Genomic DNA, 12,567 nt, shown 5'->3' with positions numbered 1-12,567 from the left:
AACATGGAGTTCTGGGAAAGATGGGCACGGATAGGGGAGATAACAAGATGTTTAAGGACTTTAGAGGAAAGAAAGGTTGGCGATGGGCCTGAAGTTTGCAAGGACAGAGGGATTAATAGTTGTGTTTTTGTGGAGAGGGATGATAAGGCGGATTTGTAGGAGAAGGGGACAGTAGCCAAGGAGAGAGAACAGTTAACAATTTCAACTAAGATGGGAGCCAGGAAGAGAAGCTGGATGGTCAGCAGTTTAGTGGGAATGGTATTAAGGGAGCAGGAAGTAGGTCTGATGGACAAGATGAGCTCAGAGAGAGGAAGATAGGACAGAAACTACAGGCAGCCAATTCGATGTTCTCAATCTCAGTGACAAAGAAGTCCTCGAGTTGCTCACACTTTTTATTGGAGCTGAGGGTGGAGGAGACAGGGAAACGCGTTTAAGAAGACAGTTCGCTGCAGAGAAAACAAGCCAGAGGTTGTCTTTACATTCCAGGATGATTCTGGAATAGTGAGCAGTTTTGGCAGAGTGATGGAAGGCGTCACTGTTTCAAGCAGCACTTACTTACCAAGAACCTGCTCACCAATGCTCAGTTTTGGGTTCTGCCAGAGCCACTTGGCTCCAGACCTCATTACAGCCATGGTACAAACATGGACCAAAGAGCTGAATTCCAGAGGTGGGTTGAGAGTGACTTCCCTTGACAGCAACGCAGCATTTGACAAAGTGTGGCAACAAGGAGCTCTATTAAAATTGAAATCACTAGGAATGAATAGGAATCAGGGGAAATCTCTCCACTGATTAGAGTCATACCTAGCACAAAGGAAAATGGTTTTGGTTGTTGGAGATCAATCATCTCAGCCCCAAGACATCACAACAGGAGCTCCTCAGGGCAATGTGCTAGGTTCAACCACCTTTAGCTGTTTCATCAATGAACTTCCCTCCATCAGACGGTCAGAAGTAGGGATGTTGCTGATGATTGCACTGTGCTCAGTTCCATTCACAACTCCTCAGATAATGAAGCACTCCATGCCTGCATGCAGCAAGACTTGGACATTACTCTGACTTGAGCTGAAAGGCAGCAAGAAATATTTGCTCCACCAGTGCTGGGCAATGACCATCTCCAAGAAATAGTCTAACCAACTCCCCTTGACATTCAAATAAAAGCAAAATACTGCAGATGCTGGAAATCTGAAATAAAAACAAGAAATGCTGGAAATACTCAGCAGGTCTGGCAGCATCTGTTTCTCTGCTTCTCTCTCCACAGATGCTGCCAAACCTGCTGAGTATTTCCATCATTTCTTGTTTTTATTTCATTATCCCCTTGACATTCATTGGGATTATCACAGAATCCTCCAATTACCAGAAACGTAACTGCACCAGTCACATAAATGCTGTGGATGCAAGAGATCAGAGGCTGGTTATTCTGTGCGTCTGACTCACCTCCTGCCTCCCCAAAGCCTGTCCACCATCTATAAGGCATAAGTCAGGAGTGTGATGGAATACTCTCCATGTGCCTGGATGAGTGCAACTCCAACAACACTCAAGAAGCTCGACACCATCCAAGACAAAGCAGCCCATTTGATTAGCACCCCATTCACCACCTTAAATATTCACTCCCTCCACCACCAACACACTGTGGAAACAGTGCGTACCATCTACAGAATGCACTGCAGCAACTCATCAAAGCTTCTTCAACAGCACCTACTAAGTCTGTGACCTCTATCAACTAGAAGGATAAGGGCAGCATGGAAACACCATCACCTCCATGTTCTCTTCCAAGTCACACACATCATCCTGATTTCAAAACATATTACCATTCCTTCATGGTCACTGGATCAAAATCCTGAAACTCCACAACTAAAAGCACTTTAGGAGTGCCTCCGCCACTGCCTGCAGTGGTTCAAGAAGGCAGTTCACCACTACCTTCTCAAAGGGCAATTAGGAATGGGCAATAAATGCTAGCCTTGCCAGTGACACCCACATTCCGAAAATGAATTAAAAAAGACTAGAGCAAGACTATATAGTGCCTTTCGTGGTTCAAGCAGATCTGGTGGTGAATGGCTAAACCATAAATGCCAGATCTGTTCAAGTCTGTGCCCCGTGGATTTAAGGGAACAGAGATGAAAGCCATAAGCAGGGGAACAGCCAGGATGAGAGAGTAATGGTTTTAATGGTAATTAGGCTATCAAAGATGAAGGTGAGGGTGTGGTTGAGCAGACCGGTAGCTGCAGAAATGTTGTGGTGAATTGTGGCCAAAGACTAGATAGCTGGGATTTTGTAAGTGTATTTTTAAGTGGATTGAGGGGAAGTTTTTTTCCAGGGATGGACAGAGAAGGAAGTAGAGTTGAAAGGAGGAAAAAGGATGTGGGTGGAGAATGATACAAGGAAGTGAGCAGAGATATCCTTATCTGTGATTGGCACAATGGGAGTAGCAAAGCCACGCGAGATGGCAAGTCAACAGGGTGGCCATGACTATGGATTGGGGGCCTTATAGGAAGGGAGAGATTAAAGGTGGATAGGAGTTCAGTGAACGCAAAGGAAAGAGAGAAAAGTGAATTGAGATGGAGGTTGAAATCACCAAGGACAGGAAAATACTTTGTGCAGAGGCTGAGGGGGGAAAGCAGTGAAGATATATTTGGTAAGAACCTTTTCAGTGGTACTTGGGTGGGCCAACCAGGAAGGGGCATACCAAGGTGTGATTTGGTGAGAAGAGCCACACCTCCACTGCGATGTTCTGTGCAGGGCAAGTGGTGGAAGGTACAGCCAAGCGGGAAGGATTAATTTACGGGGAAAAGGTGTCATCACCCCATAGCCAGGTTGAATCATCCACAATGAGCTCATGGATGGCAGGGCCTTATTCACAATTTAACGGGCACTCTGGAGGGAGATTTGGAGAGGGATATGGAGAGGGACAGTGATAGCTGATCTGCTGGCAGAGTCCATGGGATCAGGTTAATTGTTCATCTTGGGGTATATTAACATTACAAGTTTAGTAAGGGTACAAACTGGTTTTCATTTTGCACCAATACTAAACTTGTGTAGAGCTAATGCAGAGTTTAGGCGCATGCTGACTCTGGAACGAAGCAGAGTGGAACTCTGTCCCTAAGGGAGTCTCAATCCACATTACTCCAGTATCAGATTAGATCACAATTACACCATAACTGTAACAGTGCAAAGCAACATTGCAGCATAATGCACTCCTACTTGCAAATGGGAACAAACGTAACACAATGTATTCTATAAAACTGACAGATAATCCTAAACGTCCCAAATAAAATATTTATGCACTTAATATGAGTTACTCATTGTTACAAAGTTTTGTGCTTTAAAACTGCATGGGCTTCTTGTGATAATGACATCATAATTATCTGCAGCACCTCTTGCTGCACATCAACAGATTATAATTGTGCTACTGGTTCTTTCTGGTCATGGATGTGGATTTTCACAATGCAGTGACATTGAAAGTTAAGTACAAGTGAAGATTCACTGGTATGGTTCAATGCAAAAAAAAAGAGAACTAAGTCTTTACCTGCTTTTCTGAATTTTTTTTGGTTCCAGCACATGGTCCAGCTAAGTCTCCAAATTCACCCTCATCATAATCCTCTAGAAATTCTTCGATAGAATCATCACCTGACGAATTCTCAGAACTGTCATCACTATCACTTTCCTCTTCATCAAGCTGCATGGCCAAATCAGACTTTGTTCCTCGACCAGTGGACACGTCGGAAATTAATAGTGTGTTTAAACCATTTTCCAGTTTGATATATCTGAAATATATTTTGAAAACATATCTTAAACAAATTATATTTTCATACAAAAAATTTATTTTATACCAGAAGAGCTATATAGAAGTGTTAATATTCATTATTAAATCTATTGTGATCTTTGTTCTTAAACACATTTCATTTTATAATTGCTACAGTCACATTTTCTTTTTATTCATATGCTGAGATTTTATGTTCAAGTATTTTCCCCGTGGCTTGGTCCACTTTTATCAGGCTAGTGTTGAAGTGTGCAAGGAGTCACTTCATCCCCATCCCGCTGCCTTGCGCATAGAGGGAGACAGACCAAGGCACGATTTGGTGAGAAGAGTCACACCTCCACTCTGATGTTCTGGGCGGGGCAAGTGGTGGAAGGTATAGCCAGGTGGGAAGTCATCATCACTCCTCAATCAGGTTTCCTTCAAGGACATGACGTTGATGGAATTGTTCACAATGAGTTCACGGATGTCAAGGACCTTCCTTGTTCACAAGTGAACGGACACTCTGGAGGGAGATGTGGAGAGGGACTGTGGTAGCTGATCCACTGGCGAAATCCACAGGGCAACAAACAGCATCCACTGTTAGTTAGACCTTCCTTGCCTGTTTAATCGCAATGATGTTTTGCATTGCAAGTTGCTGAAGGTGCGAGCTGATAACACTGCAGTGAGGGAAAAGGGCATCTGGGATCTGAAAGAACAGGGAAAGCAACTGTGCATCTCCTTAACCAATCAGATTGAAGGATAGTGATTTAACAGTGCAGGGACTGAGATTGAACTGCAAATTAGAGTAAGTGAATTCAATGCCAAATCAGGTACAGGAAGAGAAAGAAGGAAATAGTGAGAGCAAAAAGAGACAGAAAAAATGTAAAAGAATTTTTAATTTTATATATTTTTTTAAATTTGGAAAAGTTAAAACCTCAAAAGAATGAGACCCCCATGTTTGTAGCAGTTAATTTTCAGTGCTAGAGAAGTTGGCTGGAAGCAATTAATGGTATTGCATCATTAAAAGGGAACTTTTATTTGAAACTACTTGACTTAATTTTCTGTGGCGACTTTTAGAGCATGGCTACCTGACCCGAACCAGACGACATGTGTCAGGTTCGAGTCGGGTGTGGTCACTCTTCCAGGTCCAGCATTCGGGCTCGGGTCGGGTCAGGTCAGACACGCCATCACCACCTCCGGCATGTGGCTACAATCTTAATGTACTTTTTAAACAACCTTTCAAGTCCAATTACAGTTTTTGTTGCTTATCTGCACAAGCTTAAAAAGCAAAAAACGGAAGCTAGGTTAACTGAACATTCCAGTGATTGGGTCGGGCGCAGGAAAAAAATGAAAGGACTCGGGCCAGGTCGGGCTGGGGTCGGATGTGGTTCTGTCGGACTCGGGTCGGGTTTCATTTGCAGACCTGAGCCGACCTTTAACGAGTTTACTTATCTACCATGAAGTTCAGGAATCTAAAGCCACTCGATGCATTTGATTGGTCAGTGTACAGCAAGCTGCTATTTTTGAAAAGCTAACAGCAGAGCAGTGCATCTCTGACAGCAACTTTTAGATTTCCACATTTAATCACCTATCTGCCCTCGCCTGAACTTACTGTAGCATTTGTGCATAGATAACAGCGAGCACTATTATCCTCGTTGTTATTTTGTCAGTTTATATAGGGCCAATGTTATCATAAAAAGAGCTAAATAATTTGTACAGGTTATTCCATTTTCATATTTTAAAAACTGATTAACATAAAATAAGAAAACTGTTTGTCATTAATTAGATTAGAGATACAGCACTGAAACAGGCCCTTCGGCCCACCGAGTCTGTGCCCATGGGTCAACCACCCATTTATACTAATCCTACACTAATCCCATATTCCTACACTAATCCCCACCTGTCCCTATATTTCCCTACCACCTACCTATACTAGTGACAATTTATAATGGCCAATTTACCTACCAACCTGCAAGTCTTTTGGCTTGTGGGAGGAAACCGGAGCACCCGGAGAAAACCCATGCAGACACAGGGAGAACTTGCAAACTCCACACAGGCAGTACCCAGAATTGAACCCAGGTCGCTGGAGCTGTGAGGCTGCAGTGCTAACCACTGCGCCACTGTGCCGCCCAATTCTTGCAATTTATAATTGGGGCAGTGTAAAAGGGAACAAGTCTGCTAAAACAAGATACGCTTCTGTTGCAAATCAGTGTCTGACTAATTTTACTTCCAACAGCTTGTCTGGTCAGTAAGCAGCTGGTTGTTTCATCTTAAATAAAATCATGGCATTAAAGTAAGGCTGGTTTGACAAAGACTGAAGCTGTTATCTCCTTATGCACGCAATTCATACTTTTATATAAAGCCAGTTTATTTCCCCCCCATTATACCCCAAACAGAGTTTAGTTTAGTTTAGAGATACAGCACTGAAACAGGCCCTTCGGCCCACCGAGTCTGTGCCGACCATCAACCACCCATTTATACTAATCCTACACTAATCCCATATTCCTATCACATCCCCACCTGTCCCTATATATTTCCCTACCACCTACCTATACTAGGGGCAATTTATAATGGCCAATTAACCTATCAACCTGCAAGTCTTTGGCTTGTGTTGTTGTATCAATTTGACTTGGGGTTATGGTGTTGCAGGCACTTTATTGGCTGAATGCTAGGATACAATAATTTACAAAAACTCACCTTCTAACAATGATCAAATGTATTTCGTAGAGTAGCTTCATACCACCTAGGTTTTTAAACAGCCCCTGAAGGTACCCAGTGTTTAATTAATCAAGAACAAGAACACCATAATTTGAGAACCACTCTGGTGGAAACCCCATATCATTCCCCAGCAAGAGTGTTCGGGTTGCTCCCGTATCGCTGAGTATAATGATAGGTTTTCCTGCTGCACTTACAGGAAATGGAATTACTCTCCCCTTTGACAAAAATTCATTCCAACACTCAGGTATTTTCTTCTTAACCTCTACACTCCTCTTAGTTTTAGTATCTGGTTTCACATTCACAGCTGTCGTTAAAGCTATAGCCTGGTCTGCTATACTCTCAATCAGAGTCTTTTCCTCTGCACTAACTTTGCATACCCCAACAAGTCCTATGGGTTTACCTCGCAATTTCCAGCACTCTGAACGAAGATGACCTGTTCTGTTGCAACGGTAACACTTCGGCTTGCGAAAGTCACTTCTACCCTCAGCACCTTCCTTTCTGACCTGAGGTGGTGATCCTGGGACATTCCCAGCTGTTCCTTCTTGTCCCTGGCTACTTGCTTTCCTTTCACTCTCCCACTTTCTATCCTTTTTGGGTTTATGGGGGTGACGGACAAAATAGGTTGGCTTATTCACAAGCTCAAAATCATCAGCAATCTCTGCTGCTTGCCTAGCTTTCAAAACTTTCAGATTATCTATACGAATTCTCACTATTGAAGGAATGGAGTTTTTAAACTCTAAGATTTTCATATTTGGTTTCTATCTTTAATGCCCGTATCGAACGGTCAAAATTCATTTGCTTCACCCTCTCAAATTCTAAATATGTCTGCCCAGTCAATCTCAGTAAGTTCCTAAACTTCTGACCATAAGCTTCAGGGACTAACTCATACGCAGACCAGAATAGCCTTTTTTGCCATCTCATAATCTGCAGAAGCCTCTTCAGGAAGCATGGCATAAGCTTCATGAGCTCTGCTACCAGCCTGCCCTGAATAAGAAATGTCCAGCTTTCTTTCGGCACAGTGGCTAGCACCGCAGCCTCACAGCTCCAGCGACCCGGGTTCGATTCTGGGTACTGCCTGTGCGGAGTTTGCAAGTTCTCCCCGTGACCGCGTGGGTTTCCTCCGGGTGCTCCGGTTTCCTCCCACATGTCAAAGACTTGCAGGTTGATAGGTAAATTGGCCATTGTAAAAATTGCCTCTAGTGTAGGTAGGTGGTAGGAGAATTGAGGGAAGGTGGGGATGTGAGAGGGAAAATGGGATGAATGTTGGATTAGTATAAATGGGTGGTTGATGGTCGGCACGGATTCGTTGGGCCGAAGGGTCTGTTTCGGTGCTATATCTCTCTATGACTCTAATTCAAATCATTATATATAAACAGTCTGATATTTGGAACTTGAAATCAGCGCAAGTGGCCCAAATAACTTAGGGGCAGGTCACCTAAACCAACTATCTCATTAGGGGTATAGGTTAAATCATGCACTGCCTAGAAAGACTGAATCCCTTCATGTTAATTCTGTCAATTTGCACCAAAAGACCAGTCTATCATACATAAACAAGCTTCCATTCCGGAGTCAGAGAATTCAAGGCTGACAAGCTGTTTGAACTTTGCTTATAGTTTGTAGCATCATCAGACTATTTGCAGAATAATGCACTTTCATCACTTCAGTATCTTTTCTGCGATACATTGAGTCAAAAGAAATTTGACAAAAATTCTGCAGTTTAAGAAAAATTACAATAATATGGACCTATTACACTCAGTTGGAGCAATAGCACTGTAACAATAAGGGTCACATTTCTTTGCAAAGCTCTGTAAAGGTATGACTTTCTTCTGAAGATCAATTGCATTGTAACAATATAGATCACATTCGTATGGAGGAGTATCACCTATGACACGAATATTTATAGGCATTCAGTAACAGCACTAACAATATGGATCTATTGCTTTCTATCAAGTAATATGGCAACAAAATAGAACCATCATAGATAGGGTCATAGAGTCAGAGACACAGCACTGAAACAGGCCCCTCGGCCCACCGAGTCTGTGCCGAACATCAACCACCGATTTATACTAATCCTACATTAATCCCATATTCCCTACCACATCCCCACCTTCCCTCAATTCTCCTACCACCTACCTACACTAGGGGCAATTTACAATGGCGAGGTGAAGAGGTTTGGGGAAGGTATTCCAGGCCTAAGGGCCTAGGTAACTAAGGTACAGCCACCAATGGTGAAGCAATTAAAATCAGGGATGCACAAGAGTCCGGAATTGGAGGAGCGCAGATATCTTGGAGGGAGATTACAGAGATAGGGAGGGTGGAGGCCACAGAGGAATTTGAAAACAAGGTTGCTTAACTGGAAGCCAATGTAAGTCAGCGAGCACAAGGGTGATAGGGGAATGGGACTTGGTGCAAGTTAAGACAGGGGCAGCAGAGTTTTAGATGAGCCGAAGTTCACTGAAAGTAGAATGTGGGAGACCAGCCAGTAGTGCATTGGAATAGTCAAGACTAGAAGTAACGACAGCAAGAATGAGGGTTTCAGCAGCAGATGAGCTGAGACAGGGGTGAAGTTGGCTGATAACACAGTTTAACTCCAACAGGTGTGCCATGACACAAACTTAGACTCAAGGAAGATGCAGTTATAATGTTGAATTCTAAACAAAGACTTTGTCATGAACAAGACTGGTAGTTAAGAAGCTTTTTTCTTTGATGATTGATGAAATTATAAAAGGCAGATTTCAAGGAAATAGAATGTTTACTCCTCGAATAATATTAAATCCATCAGATGTAAACCTGCCTTGTCAACTCAGGAGAAAACAGTTCCTAATTAGACTTTCATATTCTATGGCTATAAACAAGTCACAAGGCCACACTCTTGACAAAATTTGTATTTATATCCTAGGCCTGTTTTTACATATTATCAGCTTTATGCAACTTTCTCCAGGAGAAGTTTTGATTACATTAAAGTCTTTGGTGAAAGAATAACTAGAAATCCTGTATTTAAAGAAATACTGTTGCCATAAAGATGCTAATTTGACTGCAAATGTTTTGCTGGTCTCTGCTAGTCATGAGCTAAGAGACAACTGAACTCTCAAGAAATTGTAAGGTCAGCCATTACTTTTGGAGATACTGATCATGTTAGAGACATTCGAATTTCTCAAATCATTTCTTCAAAGTCTCTTCATAAATGTTATAGTCAATCACTAGTCTCACACTGTGGAGTTGACAACTATTTTTCCACCAATACCACTGTTTCTTTTTTTAAAAAATGAATTGTAATTGCAAGTGGAAAGTAACCAATTTTCTACCCTGGCTGAAAGAATAGTTCAGAATTGCCGTTTGTGGAATCCTGCTATACACTGCTACGTTTGCTTGCACTACAGTCACTACACGTCCATGTGATATATTGAATGCTACCAAATGCATTCGACCCCAGCTGAAAACAAGTCAGCATCTTGCTCCCAGAACTTGGTTATTCCCAAATGACAAAACTTTCCCATGTAAGCAGCCTCCGGGGGGGGGGGGGGGGGATCGTCAGGTATTATATTGTACCTCCCCCATCCCCAGCATGAATGTTAGGGTGTAATTCGTTCTTCAGATGCTTTTTAAAAATCAACGAAAAAATTGATTTTCTTTTCAGATGCAGAAGGAGAATACCCTTCTGGAAGAGAGAAGTAAGAACCCCTGGGAGAGCAGCATGGCTGCAGGGGGTGTTCGCCAGGCTGACTTTACCTGTACTCTTTGGGGTCACTGGGAGATTTGACAATGTCCGGATCGCTTTGGTTTTTCTCGGGTTTAAATTCCTCCTGCTGCTCCAAGGTATCCGCTGATGCCGTCGCCGTCCCGGTGTCTACACTCTGGCAGGAATCTCTGCTCGACGACTTAGACTTGTTCCTCACAGGCATGGCCAGGCCCCGCCGATCAGCCCAGAGAGGCGAGAGGCGCAACGCGGCCGATCCGGCGGATACTGCTAACGCGACCTGCGAGCACCGGCTGCTACCACCAGCTGAAGGCCTTGACCACAACGTCCAGCCGGTCAAACTTGCAAACGGTTTAAATGCTGCAAGAGACCGTTTACAAAATGTAACCAAGCCCGTCGTAATGTAAATAAATAAGCCCCCGGCAGTAAATAAATGGCTGTTGCGGTCTGATCCCTGGCTGTAAGATGATATCTAATTAAAACACTAGGCCACAGATAGTCGGCTCCTCGCGGATCAGTAAACCGTCCACACCGCTCCACCAAACCAACTGGTCCAAGGAGGGGTGGTCCCGCCTGCTTCCTTCTGATTGGTGCTTTTGTATAAAGCGACAATTCTGTACGGTTCCGCTGCACGTCAATCATCGGTCGTGACTATCATGTTCGGTTGAAAGGCTGAGAGGTGGCGCAGCGTGTCTTTACCGTTCCCCCAGAGGAATTCCTTATGGAATTACACAGGTTGTACAGCAGAGAAACAGGTGCAATACCTCAGGTCAGTCGGTAAGTCTGACCAGCAACCCCCGGGTCTCCCAACCAAGCTTCCAATCGCCTGCCATTTTAATTTCTTCACTCCCACCTCACTGTCCTTGGCCTCTTAGCACTGTTGCAATGAAACTCAACGTCAGCTGGAGGAACAACACCTCATCTTTCCATAAGATACTTTACTGTCTCCCGGACCCAACATTGATTTCAACAAGTTCAGATCATAACCTCTGCCTTTTTGTTTTGGGATGGCAGGTGTTGGTGATGAATTTGCTTTTCCCACTTACAGCTCCTCTGCATCTAGCTTCTGTTTCTTTACTATCCTAATATATCCTTTTGCTTTGCACCATCATCCCTTTCGTCATTTATTCTCTCCTGCCCACCATCCCATGGTAGACCTTCCCTTTTGTTCTCTTCCCCCCCCCCCCCCCCTTTCCCTGCCTCTTTACTTGCTTAAAACCTGTAACATCTCTTAATTTTTTCCAGTTCTGATGAAAAGTCATCGACCTGAAACATGAACTCTGGTTGTCTCTCCACAGATACTGCCAGACTTGCTGAGCATTTCTCGCATTTTCTGTTTTATTTCACATTTCCAGCGTTTGCAATATTTTGCTTTTGAGTTAGAAACAGGCAATTCAGTGGAACTGGTCTGTGCTGTTTTTTATGCTGCACATGAGCCCACCCTACATCCTTTAACCTTATCAGCATCTACATTAACTTTTTAAAAATATATATACTGGATGCTTACTTCCCAACATGAAACACCAAAAGTACAGTTGCTAATGAAAGCTCTGAGAAGATTAGAATAGGTGGATTGTTTTTCGGCCGCCACTTTCTATGATTCCATGATTCTATAAGACTGATTTCCTTCCTGTGCCATATGCTGATTTCCTCTCTCAATATTGTTTAACAGACCTCAATTCTTGTGGCATTGAATACATGTGTCCAGTTCTCTTGCATGATTCAAAACTCCCAGGCGTGCACAGTACAGCTTCCTTTGCTTTGGTCCATGTGAAAAATGTATGACCAAGCTATGAGATTGGCAAAAAAGGAAGCAGTTTCAAGGAAGGAGAACTCTAGGGTATACTGATATAAGACACTGAGTCCCCTGGAGAGGGAAATGACCCCTTTGGTTGGTACATCTCTTAACTAAAACCCCCCACATAAAGATTTTGTCAGTAAGCCTTGTATATGGCATTGAACTTTGATGTCTAGAACTTTCACATGGCTTACACAATGCAAGCTGGCCTGTGTAAGTTTTTACACCATGCTGAAAACAGATACATGTCAATAAGAGCAAAATACTGCAGATGCTGGAAATCTGAAATAAAAACAGAAAGTACTGGAAATACTCAGCAGGTCAGGCAGCATCTGTGGAGAAAGAGAAGCAGAGGTAATGTTTCATTCAGATGTGTGACCTTTCATCAGAACTGCAGGTTCGGGTCACAGACCTGAAACATTAACTCGGCTTCTCTCTCCACAGATGCTGCCTGATTGACCTGCTGAGTATTTCCTGTACATTCTGTTTTTATTACAGATACATATCATTTTGTTGGTGAGGAAACTCAGCCTTTTTATATTTGTTCTCAGGATCTAGGTGATATTTTTTATTTGCTGTGGGCATCACTAGGTAGGCCAGCATTTATTGCCCATCCCTAAT

General features: G+C 43.1%; 1 protein-coding gene across 2 annotated transcripts in view; it reads right to left on the bottom strand.

Annotated features, from left to right (window-relative positions):
• LOC137372826 (nardilysin-like) overlaps window positions 1–10,705 on the bottom strand; it is a 168,985-nt gene extending 158,280 nt beyond the window's left edge. For both annotated transcript variants that reach the window (XM_068037138.1, XM_068037139.1), the window contains exons 1-2: window positions 10,181–10,705; window positions 3,521–3,758 (exon numbers count right to left, since the gene is read on the bottom strand). In XM_068037138.1, the coding sequence (XP_067893239.1) occupies window positions 3,521–3,758; window positions 10,181–10,353 (411 nt within the window). In that variant the 5' untranslated portion in view covers window positions 10,354–10,705. The remainder of the gene's footprint in view (window positions 1–3,520; window positions 3,759–10,180) is intronic.
• Window positions 10,706–12,567: the final 1,862 nt, after the last annotated feature.

Source organism: Heterodontus francisci, chromosome 8 (genome assembly GCF_036365525.1).
Source record: "Heterodontus francisci isolate sHetFra1 chromosome 8, sHetFra1.hap1, whole genome shotgun sequence".
NCBI classification, from domain to species: domain Eukaryota; kingdom Metazoa; phylum Chordata; class Chondrichthyes; order Heterodontiformes; family Heterodontidae; genus Heterodontus; species Heterodontus francisci.
Note: the sequence above shows the minus strand (reverse complement) of the source record. Positions and strands in the feature narration are given on the sequence as shown.